At 41.0% G+C, this 13,396-nt stretch overlaps 2 protein-coding genes across 5 annotated transcripts in view; one reads left to right on the top strand and one right to left on the bottom strand.

Annotated features, from left to right (window-relative positions):
- Nucleotides 1–407: 407 nt before the first annotated feature.
- LOC118420492 (probable tRNA N6-adenosine threonylcarbamoyltransferase) lies at nucleotides 408–8,046 on the bottom strand. Its single transcript, XM_035827324.1, has 8 exons — nucleotides 7,909–8,046; nucleotides 6,342–6,473; nucleotides 4,468–4,587; nucleotides 3,839–3,967; nucleotides 3,014–3,156; nucleotides 2,340–2,534; nucleotides 1,606–1,772; nucleotides 408–1,163 (listed from the first exon to the last, which is right to left on the bottom strand). Exons 1-8 carry the CDS (start codon nucleotides 7,931–7,933, stop codon nucleotides 1,022–1,024), a joined length of 1,053 nt encoding a protein of 350 aa, XP_035683217.1. The 5' UTR covers nucleotides 7,934–8,046; the 3' UTR covers nucleotides 408–1,021.
- The window catches only part of LOC118420520 (syntaxin-6-like), an 11,358-nt gene continuing 5,967 nt past the window's right edge, over nucleotides 8,006–13,396 (top strand). For 2 of the 4 annotated variants that reach the window (XM_035827363.1, XM_035827364.1), the window contains exons 1-2: nucleotides 8,006–8,210; nucleotides 11,821–11,990. In XM_035827363.1, coding sequence (XP_035683256.1) covers nucleotides 8,176–8,210; nucleotides 11,821–11,990 — 205 coding nt within the window. In that variant the 5' untranslated portion in view covers nucleotides 8,006–8,175. Of the gene's footprint in view, nucleotides 8,211–8,691; nucleotides 8,862–11,820; nucleotides 11,991–13,396 lie in introns of those variants that run through there. The other 2 variants (XM_035827361.1, XM_035827362.1) reach the window with 2 other exon arrangements.

Genomic DNA, 13,396 nt, shown 5'->3' with positions numbered 1-13,396 from the left:
TCGACCAATGATAGCCTACCAATTAGGAAATCGACCAATAAGTGAATGGCTGCAAATTCGTTAGAAATTTGCATTATTATGTTTTTATTTTGCATCTCTTAAGGGACTATGGGGTCAGTGTACACTACTCTAAATTGCTACATCTTTCAGTGCATAACACTTCTTGTAATATTCATTATTCTATCTTATATCATGAAAATTTGTGTGGTTTGGGGGAAAACTAAATGGGACCTGATTTTAGAAATAAGTTTTATCTGTTTGCCTCATTGACCTCTTCTTCGATCTATCATGGCCGCCGCGTGAGAAAGGTGTATAGTAGCTTGGTTATACTCTCCAAGCAGAGGTTAGGCTCTGGCTGGGTTTTTTAAAACTTTTTTAGTCGTTTTTATCGGGCTTTCTGTTTTGTATTTTATCTTGCTGTGTCAAAACCTAACTAGCTGGCGTACTTGAAGAAAAATGACAAAATAGAAAGCCCGATAAAAACGACTAAACAGACAGCAAGAGCCTACCCTCTGCTTGGAGAGTAGCTTCGGTTACTCACAAAAGTATTCAGACATTTTTTTGCATTTAGGTTCAAGTATACATCAGATCTGAAGCAAAAAAACAAAGTGCACATCATACAATTTCTACATAGATCAATAAAAACTAAAAAATGTTGAAAATCATGAAGTATCAAAACTTTACAAGATATCATTTCCCACCCGAAGATGCCTGTGTACTGTGTAGGTTAGACATCCAGGTAATGAGATATGCCAAAAAGCAGTTACTCAAGCAACTGGACATGGTTTGGGAATTGTTCTGAAGTTTTGAAAATGGTCAGTGTCACTGGTGAAAAACACTGGGCAGCTGTCTGAAACATCTGACCATTTCCAAAATCATATTCAGTTGCTTGTCAATGAGTAGAAGCATTTTGGCATGCCTGTACATCAATATCACAGTTTGACTTCCAAAAAGAAATGGATCGAAACAAGGTTACAACAGTTATACGTTTAAAGTCGAACAGTCTTTACATTCGTTCTCCTCAGTCATCTCTCCACGTGACTTCCACCTCGTCTGTACGAAATCTCTGCGTACACCAGGAGTCTTCCAGGGCCGTGGTGTGGCCAGTACGGAACATCTCCCACCCTGCCTGCGCAATCATGGCTCCGTTGTCAATACAGTATCTGGAGAAAAGATGAGGGACATATTTTACATCTGCTAGCAAATGGCTACCATATACATTAAGTTTAATGCCACTAACTTGATGCTTTTCATAAGCATATAAAGTTATGCAGCAACCAATCTCTCAAACCATAATTCAAAAATAGAGGATCTTTATACAACATCCTTTTGGTCCATATTGTCATGTACATTGTACTCCTAAGACAAACTTTTTGACTAGTATGATTTATTAGCAAGTGTACTTAGAGTTAAGAAAATGTTTCACAAGAAGGTTTTATACTCGCTCACTTACGGCCCATAACCACAGTTTTATACATTAAAAGAAAAAGAAATGTACAAGAAAACATACGAAAGTGCAGACATTGTGACATCACTTGCAGTACTGCTCTTGTCAGTGTATCTATTAAATCCATCATAGTGTAAAATGAAACTTGTGCATGTTACCTTTCATCGGTAGCAAATACTTTAGCTCCCCTCTCAGCAGCCATGATACCCATCATCTCCTGCAGCCTCTCGTTACACCCCACCCCTCCCACTATCAGCACCTCCTCAGAACCACAGTGGGCCATTGCTCGCTCCGTGATCTCAACCAGCATCGCAAACACGGTTTCCTAGGAAAGACATTAGAAAGCAAATCTCAGTCATTACAGGGAGAGTGAATGATTTCTGAGCACATGTTTTAATGTGGGCAGCATAGAAATTTGGAGGAAGTTAATACAGTCAAACCTGTCTATAGCGGCCACTTAAGGGACTGGAGAAATGTTGCCACTACAGACAGGTGGCCACTATAGGGAAATTGACCACAAGCAATACGTTACACATGATTTCAGCACACATCTTTCTCACCAAGTATTAACATTGTCTCGATCATCTGAAAATTCAAATAACCCTGCCAAAGTCAAATCTACCGAAAATAATTGATGTTGCCATGTGCAATGTTGGTAAATTCGCCGACAAAAACTTGCGCTCTAACGTTCAAGACACGCGTACCTTCCACTACCACCAAAATGACCCTGTTGGGAACTCCAAATCCTCGCAAACTACGATTGACAAAAAGTGACCGCAATGGCCAGGTGGCCACTAAGTAATACAGGTTTGACTGTAGTTGAAAAGAAAACCAAGTGTACAAGCTGCAGTACTACTCTTGATCACTAGATGTCACTTGTGAGTGGACCAACCTGCAGGGAGAAGCACAGGTCTTCTGGTGTGGCCTGTCTGGAGTCTAACAGCGTCTGTGCCGCGTCCTCGATGTACGAGAGGATCCCAGAGAACGATACGTCCATGCCCTTCACACCATACGGTAGGTCGATGAGCTTTTCCCCCTTCTTGGCCATCTGTTCTATGTTGTATCCTGGGCTGGGATCATTGGAGATCTGCAGAGGAAAATCGATATCTCTATGAGATACTTTGAATTACTGACAAGCATACAAGTATATCTCTCACTCAAATTATCATGTTGATCCACATCATTGTGGAAATTGGAACAGGTCCTAGTTGTAACACACTCACTCCCATGGATTCTTATCTGACTGGGACTGACACTTGAAGTTGAGACACTTGAGGGTAGTAATGACTGCCATTTAGATGCTTTATAATATTCACTCAGTCTCTCAGCAGGCGTCTTTCTCTAGTAGTTTCTTACACAGGCATGTTTGTCTATGTCACCTGTTACAGGCTGTTAGTCTATATCACCTTATCCATGTCAATTCTTTTACATGTTACAGAAATGAGTTTCTATTCCAGCTTAAGAAAACAATTTGTAAAAAGAAGCTCATTTTTACCTCATACATGTACTTTTTCTTTTCAGAATGTCAACTTCAATGTACATTTCCTTACAACACATTTTTCTTACCTTGAGCACTCTAGCAAATCTGTCCAGACAGTTACCCACAGCGATGTCGATGGTCTCCCCAAAGATCCTGTACCTCTTCAGCTGGTACGCGATGACCTGAGTGTTTCCTCCGCTCACATACAGGACAACTGGATTCACAGCACCTGATGGGGTGATACCACAGAAAGACCTATTTAAACTCAGTTTAAGTAAATAGTAAGATACATGTAAAAGCAAATCCAATACAGTATCAAAAACCATTCAAAAGAAAGGCCTATAGAAGAAATTTACCTCTGCCAATTGCAACATATTATTGTAAAATTGTTTTTCCTGATTCCTGATTCTGAAAAACAACTTGTGTCATGAATGAGATCTAGCGCTGGGTACCGGTACAGAAAATTCAGGTCCAGGTCCAGTTCAGGTCCAGAGGATAAGGTCCAGGTCCGGACCTGAACCTGGACCTGATTCAGTATAACTCATACCAATGGTCAATTTCACTACAAAGAAATCTGTTTGGTTGAGTATTAGACTTACACTGGCGTTTTAAAATCCTACAACGCTAACTGCACCTGTACGATTGGCTGTAAAACTTGGTAAAATTACTGTAAACTCTACTCTACTTCACTCTTGTTATTTTCTTCCATCTGCAAGCGCCAAAACATGTGAATGCCTGATAAAATAATCTGTTAATTTTCTTATCGGTCCAACATCCGGTCCACCTAATTTTTTCAGGTCCGTTTTTTCTGGACCGGTCCAGTAAGAAAAACCGGTTTTGTACCGGTACGCTGTACCGATACCCAGCCCTAATGAGATCAATGTTTTATGTATCCACATTGTCAGCAGTACCTGTGACTCGTCGTCCCATCTCGATGTGCCCTATACAGTGGTTCACCCCCAGTAATGGTTTGTTCCAGAGTTGTGCCACCGTCCTCGCCACAACAGCTGTGGAAACAAGGGGAGCTCCCATTCCTGGTCCTGGGGGGTATAGGATGTTACAATATAGTTTTTTTCAACTGGTTGTGATAGTGGGCTATGTATTTTAATGGAAATTGACATATGTCCAAGGGCACAGAAGGAAATATTAGATATTAGGTTCAAAGTTTCTGTACAATTCGGACGAACACACTTAACATTATAGTATCACATGCATCTATGCTATAGAAATACAAGTGCAAGCAATGAATGAGACCAGTAATGTTACATTACCACATACTGTCTATTAAACTAACTATGATGATTATTTAGGCTAGTTTAGTATAGCAAACTTAAGCTTGATTTACACAAATCATATATTTAACATCCAACAAAAGAAACAGACATATGCTAAATGACAATGACCATACTATAGTCTAATCTGTGTAACACAAACTCTACTGTCCAGGGCTGTAACTGGCCCCTCCCCGCAGGATGGCCAGATGTTGGGCGGGCTGCTATGAGCAAAATTTAATCAGGCTAACTATAACCATGGTGTGCACCTTTTGTATAAGCCACACAGTCGATGTCCTGTGGTTTGACCTTGGCTATGTCCAGAGCCTGCTGTAACACATCCAGTATGTGGGCCTGGTGATGCTTGGCTGTGTCTCTGGGCAGGAACCCTGGAAAGGAGTTTCATAAACTTATATCATTAGTTATAATACACAATAGAAAGTCTCTTCTTCATTTACAATTACAGCATTGCTACATCCCATTTTCCTCTTACATTGCTTTCCTCTATGCTAACACTGAATACTAGTACATGGTCATTCAAAAGAACACAGTACGTCTGGATCTGATGAAACAGATACATTTTGTAACTTATGTTATAACAAGTAACTTGTGGCTAATGACCACTTTCACAGATGATTACAGTATCCCCATGGTAACTTGAAGAAATTTTGGCATAGACAGAAGGCACATGGTGAAATCATAACTACAATTATGCTGTGCTCACATTTTGGGTGAGCAGTTTACGTTTTAAAGAATTTGGTGTCAGTTGCTCATTAACCCTTAATGAGGTTGATAATGAGCCCGTATGTCTGGGCTGATTTTGCAATCATACTAATGGGGTAATTATAACTTCCTAACTGCACATCCCCATGACCTAAGCAAAATGGGTGACAAAAGGTTACTTCAGTTCAGAGAAGGTTGATTGAAACAGGGTTGGACAAGTTTTCTAAAATTGACTTGTCCTATCGGGAAATTTACTTGCCCGAACCAACTTTTCACTTGCCCGAAATCTAAATGACATTTTTCTATGTACATTCATGGCCTTCAATGGAATTTTTGTTATTGGCTCTATTTTCTGTGTTAATCAATGCTTGATGTCATGACTTTGAAAAGTAGCAAGTACATCAAAATCTCACTCAATGGAGAAAAGCTAACTTGTCCGATCGGGCAAGTGGGGAAGGACATGCACTTGCCCGATTGGCATTTTCATTTGCCCGGGACTATAGGGCTAGTGGACTTGTCTCGTCGTCGTCGTCATCGTCGTATCCATTTTTGATTATACTGCTGCTGGGATCCCTGTCACAGGGGTAGGCAGCAGTCGGAATAGTCTTCACACTGTGCTTCCATGCTGCTGGTCCGTCCAGTGAGTCCAGCTCTGGGCTTCAACTCCATGGTTTGCCTCGATGGCCGGACCCTACCTTCCGCACCCGCAAGTCAGCGAGGCCCGCGACAATACCGGCTGCTCGTCGGTGACTGCTACCGGCACTGCCTGTGCCTTTATCTGTATGAAGAACTTTCCATTTCGGTTTGGATAGGGTTTTTTACGGCCGGATATCCTTCCTGACGCCAACCTGTAACCGCACTAACTGGGCTATCACATCATCCATCACACCAGTCTGTCAGTTTATCGCCAGCTGCCGCGATGAAGCTACCCCAGGTCAGGTAGGAGCTTTGTATCGGGGGCTCGTCCCTTAGACAGGCTGCTTCCACTCCAGCTGATGACCCCTGTCTGGCCAACTCGGTAACCCTGAGTAGGGGGAGGGGTCGAGGGCTGCCAGATCCTGTCCCTTATCGAAGAGGGACGGAAAACTGCTAAAGTGGATTATAGAAATGTTGATGGGCCAAAGTAATTGAAGAAAAAGTCAATAAAAATATATATAAACAAGAGTGGGAGGGGGGCAGAAAGGCTGTTGGATATTGGCATGTCATGCGGTCTAACTATGTAAACAAAACAAAAAATGAACATAAGGACACATTAAACCCTGTCATCTACATCCAATAACACTAAAATTGGCTTACAAGAGACCCTCCACACAACAGATTAAGATGGATACATATTCCATGTGCAGCAGGATCCAAGGATGCGGCCATCTTGGATCTGACCCTTGATCTGACCCTTGTCTATCCCTGTGAAAGAACCCACCTTGCCCAGGAGGAGTGATGTAGGTGTGTCTGGGGTTGGACAACACCTCTCCATCCCGAATAATCCCCACACCCAGCTTGTTAGCACTGCCTTCAAAACCAATCACAGTTATGGGTTTAGGTCTCTCGGCTCCTGTAACAATAAGGGTACATGTTGGCTGTAAGTTAGTAGTTGGTATTTATATCAGAAACAATACGCTTGTATAATATCGCACACTGGGGCACGCCCCTACTCTTTTTCGAAAGGTGTGGTGAGCCTCAATATTGACATATCACCCACAATTTCTGTCGCTGCACATGAGCACTCAAAAGTGTGAACAAGCTTTAATATTGAAATCTCCCAATAAACTTGATATATACACCAAACCAATCAGAGATGGCCATCATAATGGTAAGGGGGCCCTCTAGCACTACATACAGTCACTGCATTGAAGAAATACACAATACGCTTGTTCACACATGCCTAGCGATAGGAATTGAAGGTAATATGACATGTCAATTTAAGGTGAAGGGCATGGGATAGCAGGGACCCATAAGGCAATGCCGTTGGGGACCGGGCGTTAGGAGGATGCCATCCGAATGATTTGTAACTTGAATCACCAACTCCAGACAGTAGGATTTGCTCCATCGCACTCTGGGGCATGCCCCTGCTCTTTTTCGAAAGGTGTGGTGAGTCTCAATTTCGACATACAAATGTATCACCCACAATTCCTGTCGCCGCAAAAGTGAGTAATCTTAAAAGTGTGAACATGCTTATTGAAATCTCCCAATTAACTTGATGTACACCAATTGATACGAGTACACCAAACCAATCTGAGATGGCCATCATAATGCTTAGGCCTAGGAAAAAAAAATGTTGTGTTTCCTGTTTCAGTCCTGAAAAAATTAGGGTCGGTAGGTAGGGATTATCTTTTTTTTTCTTGTAATTTTTTTTAGGCTGGCCAAAACTCTAGTGATCACATATTACAATACAGTCGAACAAAGTAAACTGAAGTGCATGAGGACACCTCTCTTTCAATGTCAAACTTTAATTTTCTGCACAATAGATACATTTATCCTTCATTAGATAGGACAAGCAGTGTTTTTGCTTCAATAGGAAGCAGGCTGAATAAAAATTCTAACTGGAAACTGTGACTCCACTGCCCACCCCAAAAAAAAGTCTAGGGTCGGCAGGTTTTTCTAGGGTAGGTAGGGAAACAGGAAACACAACATTTTTTTTCCTAGGCCTTAGGGGACCCTCTAGCATAACATACAGAAACTGCATTGAAGAAACACACACACAAACATGAGCACACAACAACAACAACAACACACACACACACACACACACACACACACACATACACTGACAGACAACTGCAGAGCAGAATAGTACAGTACTTGTAACACTACTTGAGATGAAGTAATTTAGTGTGTTGGTCACCTAAGATTTGTTGTAACATTTTCCGCTTTATTAAGTTTATAAGGCAAGCAAATGGTTCCATATTTGGCACACACGTTCCCCCATATTTACCACAAACAGTGGTTACAACATACAGATATTTTGAGCCTGTTTATAACCAAAATACCTTGTTTATCGCCCTGCTGGTCCATACTTTCTCTCTCTCCGGCACATTTGTAATATTAGTAGGTCAAGGGTTAAAGTTCAGCCACCGCGGGGTTTACTTCCGGTAGTGACGTCACGAGAAATGTGACAGTGGTGTGGGAGATTTCACGTCGACTGTCCTGTCGGTTTCATCAATAACTCTCTCCAGTTCTCAATATTTTCTCCATTTCTCAAGACTTCTCAAGCCGAAGGAGTCACAGAACGTCGTCCCCGATTTTCACCCATCAACATGTCGTTAGAAGATCCGTTTTTCGTCGTCAAAGAGTGAGTATTTTTCCTGGCAAAATTTAAATGCATCAGTGTGCCAAAAAGACGCCAAGCGTTAATTTTATTGTTTCCCTTTTCGCAAATCATATCTTACAAGCTTCCTTCACTTTTATAAATACATGTTATAGGTATCCACAATTATGTCTACGATCCAACTTACTTTTTTGTTTAGTCTTTTATTTCTCCAGAGATTCGTAGAATTTAAAGCCAAGCAACACTCTTTTGTTTATGTCTACACACTACAACGTGTCAAGTATCGAATACTATCACCCTCATTCTTCTGAGATACAAGAAAAAGTTCCTGTTTGTAAACTATAGAGGCAAATGCTGTTGGATCTAAGAGTTCCTTTACATTCAGTTTAAGTCTGCATCAAGTCCAAGTTTGTAGTGTTTATGGTGTACTACTTGAGGTATGCCAGTCACACTCACTCAGACTGGCCAGCCTATGACGTGTTTCCTTCCTGCCTGCCAAAAATACCAGCCGTCCCAAAAATACAGAAGATATCCATGGGTGGAAACCCTGCCCTCCCTCTGCTATTCTCCCCTGTATATGGCTGTTCCCTATACATGTTGATGAGCGATGACTCTCCCCGCTCTCACGGCAGAGGATGTGGGAAGCTTGTTGGGGTTTCTGAAGAAGGAACTGAGGTTTGTGTGTGAGGATTTGAGACTTCTCCTCCAAGATGGAGAGGGACTGATGCTGTGTGTGTTACATCCTTGTCTTATGTAAATGAGGAGTTATGCGGAGTTGGTGGTATGGAGAGTGCCCTCGTTTTCTCCATTGTGGCTCTTCGCACGTACACAATAAGGATGTGTATTGTGTCTTGATTTATATCATCTGCGTGGGGTATGGACGTCATGATTTTTTTTGGGAGGTCAGTGGAGGAATTTCTCTGTTTGTGTGTCAGTTTTGGCTCCGGCCCAAACACCGAGACCACGCCATGCCTTTATCAGTACTGAGTCAATTATTGAATGGAAGAAGAAAGAAATGTGTGCATATTTCTGGGACATGCTGCATCAGCCCAGTTATGATTTGAAAGATATCTAACGTTACTCTTGCAGTCCACATATTAGAGCATGGCAGCCTTTTAGATTAGACATAATCTTATTGATTACACTACTGGCATGGGCATCCCAAAACTGCTGCCTAGTCAGTCAATCTACATGCAGAAAACATGACAGTCCCTGTATAAATTATCTTATATCTATTGCCATACCACTCTCTATATAATAAATATATTTTTGTTTACCAGCAACTGCTTGCAAAATTTCCTTTTCAGTCTATCAATGCCAACATGATGTTTCTGTTTGGCTAATCCGCACAAGGAAGCGGAACTGGACCATGTCACTCAGTGTCACAGTCTCTAGTGACAGATGTTTTTACAAATAAGCCAATCCCAATCCCAGACTTTTTTTCAATCCAAATCACTTTATGTATACAATACTAAGTAAGTGTCAACAGTTATGGTTTTGCTTCTCATTTTAGCATCTGGTTCAGTGGTTAATTCAGTCAAATTTTGGCAGATAAATCATCACAAGAAGAGATATAATTTAGGCCACATGGACCGACATAGATATTTTAGTATAGTGTTGCCTACAAATTAGAATTGGGTGTCAATGATTAATGTCTGCCCTACTTTAACCTACAGATAAATATCACATAAACTTACTTTCTTCATGTTTTTATTTATCTATGGATATTGACAATTTTTGAAATCAAGACCATATTACTACGATCATATTCCTTGTTGATTGATTGATATTCCTTGTGTTACATCTATTGAATTGTATCTATACCAATAACACATTACCTCCCTCCTAATGTTATCTCAATAAAGCTAAGGTTTGTTGATTTTGAGTCTATAACTAATAATAGAGTTGTGTAATTTATCATTTGTGTATCTTACAAATAGGACGTTGGATTGGCTACTAGTAGGGTGTGAAATGGTGAAGAATTGATCACAGACTTCACAGAGTCCCATCCATGTGTTTATTTATTCATTTGTGTGGCTAATCAGGAGTTGTGGACAACTTTCAAGAACTATGAATATGACCAAGAAGGTTTGAAAAGCAACCATGCGCAAGACATGCGCTATTACTTTTCTGGTAATGTCAACAAGTAAATGGTATACTGGAAATGTCATGAATTTTTCCTAATTGCACCATCAACTTTGGAAAGACAATTAGATCACTGATAAAAGCTCCTTGGATTAAAATATAGAAAACTTTGGATAGAACAAGGACAATCACATTATACAAGGACATTATATGTGTCCTTGGTGTAACGTCCTTGGATAGAATAACACTCTACTGTAGTAGTCATTGGCATAGGTGTTGATGCAAATGCTTTCATATATAGCAAATCCATTTCCCAGACCTACTAGTAGAAGAATTGTCAAAGTGCCCATTGTAGTAAACAAAGAATATTGCTGAAAACTGATTTGCATGTGGCCAAGGAGGTCTTGTTTTGTTCCATTGGCAGTGTTTGTCCATTCAGTACAATGGGAAATGCCATTGTTTGTACTGAAATCAAAAGGATCCCTACAGAAATTCTCAGAATTTGCTTAGCTCAGCTGGTTCTTCTTGGAGTTTGACTAGCCTTCACCAGACCGCTGTACAGGGGTACGAGGATAGTAGAAATTAGATTTGGGCAAAAATTCTGGAAAATTACCACAAAATTACACAAAAATACCACCAGAACTCCATTGATGGAAGTGAAAATACATAGAAGAATGTCATTTAGATTTTGGGCAAGTGATTAAAAGTTGCTTCGGGCAAGTAATTTTTTTTATGTACTTGCAAGTGAATTTTAGAAAACTTGTCCAACCCTGCCTCTGATAAATCATTCTCCCTATAACAGACTGCGTAGTCAGTCTGGTAGAGACTAAAGTTTGACAAAGTAGAAGTAGAAGCCATTGACATTAAACTAGTATGATTAGCCCCGTTGTGACCGTTTTGCAGGCACTTGCATTCCTTTAATTTTCTTTGAACTTTGAACTTTATTAAAATCACCACTTTGCAGGCGATTTAGCCTGAATTGTGTTGGTGCTTACAAGCTTCGTTGTTAAACATTGTCTCAAAAGTTAATACAATTTTAAAAGCATACTTTACACTGACTGATAATTTTGCTTAAAATCACACATTACAGACGTTTACTATACAATATTTGTAACGATGAGTTCAGTACACGTCATACGGATATGATAGTGCGTTAATTGTCACTCAACAGAGCAACGGCCCTGGGGATAAACGATTGCGAATGTCTGTTGGACCGGCTCATTGGCAGCTTAAAACGGGGAGCCCATCGTAGCTGGTACTGACACTCTGTAGCCTGCTGCAGAAAATCCTGGCAAGGATGAGTGGCGTCAGCCACCACCCTTCTCAGTTCACGTGCAGTCGCATCCCGCCTCCGGGACTCCAGGGTTGGTAACTGATCGTAGGGTATACCAATAATCCTACAACAGGTCCTCTGGACTTTCTCCAGCTCGTCCGACAGACCGCGTGGTAGACCTCCCCACACCGGTGAGCTGTACTCCAGCACTGGGCAATTTTTTTTACATAATCAAACTAATTTCATCACTAATTTTATCACTTTTGTCCCCACCAGTGAAGTCCAGAAGGCGGTCCAGAATGCCACAGGACTGTACCAGCGCTGGTGCGAGCTGTTGGAGGATCCCGTCTCCGTCAGTAAGGAGGAATACGATTGGACGAGTAACGAGCTGCGGAACAGCCTGCGCAGTATCGAATGGGACCTGGAGGATCTGGATGAGACAATAAATATCCTTTGTGGGAGCAATAAGGTGGTTGTGATCTTGGTGGTGATAATGGTTTTAGCTTTAGGTATCTTCTTATCAACCAATGTTTCTCAGAGTCCTCCCCAGAGGATGGAATAACGGAGGTCCTCCACTATATTCCTAGCCCAGCTCCACTATACTCCTTTTGAAATTTAGTGTGTTTCTTCCCTATTTTCTTGGTTAGTTTCGCTAAAATTAATAAAAATTCACAGATTTTTGTGCCAAGTGGCATCACTTTTCCAGTCAGCATTGTCTACAAAAACTTGTGAATTGGCAATGATCAAAAAAATAGTCATTTTGCCACTTCACAACAAAGGAATCACTATAGTATATTATACTTGTAGCATTTGACACCCTCTGTCATGCAAAATGAACCCATTTTCATGAAAGCGCAGCGCATTGGTTCGGCTTATTTTTTGCCAGCCCCTCCACTATACTAAAATATTCTGGGGAGAACCCTGCTTTGTGTGAGCAATAAGGTGGTCATAATGGTTTTAGCTGGAGGTATCTTCTTATCAACCAATGTTTCTACTGGTACAGAGTTGAATGTCATCTATGACTGAGGTTTTGCACATCAGGAACTTCTAACAGATAATATTCTTTCTGTAGGTATTTGTGTCTGTGAACATAAAAACAAAATTGTACATCAAACTATTATTAAAATGTTTGCTATCAGAAAAAAAAAATTTACTGAACACACTGAAATAAGTGTCATTGGTGCAGATATAGGAAAGTCCTGAATACATTGCTTCATTTTCTTGTTTTTTATATCATGTCCTCTTTGCACCAAAAAAGCAATTACTCAAGCAACTGAATGACTGTCTGAAACGTCTCATCATCATCATTCACTGCATTCTGCATCTACAGCCTTAGAAAAGTCCTGTAGCTGCATTCAGTCTTTCTTCATCCTTTTCCACTGCGCTTTGCATCCTGCAAGCTTCCTTAGCTCCAGGAGTTTCTTTGCCGTTGTAGGAAGGGTTCAGCCCCTGTGCTTTAGGTCCGCCTTCAGCAGGCTGAGCAAATTGACAGTGTCTTCCCTTGCGTGCCTTGAATCTATTAGAACCTAGAATGGCGAATTCAAGGGCTTTCTGTGCAGGTGTGTCTTGTGGCATCCTGAGGATGTGTTCAAACGTAGACCACCTTGATTGCTCGGCTTTTGCGGAGAGAGGTGTGGTGTTGCAGATTCTGTACAGGGTTTCTGTACGTCTGACTGTTTCCAAAATCATATCCAATTGCTTGATTGATTGCTTTTGGCGTATCTTATTACCTGGATGCCTGACCTTCATTGACGCATGTCCTCTTTGGTATAATACAGAGTCGGAAATTCTACATTCATTTCTAGATGCTGTATAAGTGTATTGTGAACAACATTAATATAGGATAAAGGAG

This window comes from Branchiostoma floridae, chromosome 8 (genome assembly GCF_000003815.2).
Source record: "Branchiostoma floridae strain S238N-H82 chromosome 8, Bfl_VNyyK, whole genome shotgun sequence".
Taxonomy (NCBI): domain Eukaryota; kingdom Metazoa; phylum Chordata; class Leptocardii; order Amphioxiformes; family Branchiostomatidae; genus Branchiostoma; species Branchiostoma floridae.
Note: the sequence above shows the minus strand (reverse complement) of the source record. Positions and strands in the feature narration are given on the sequence as shown.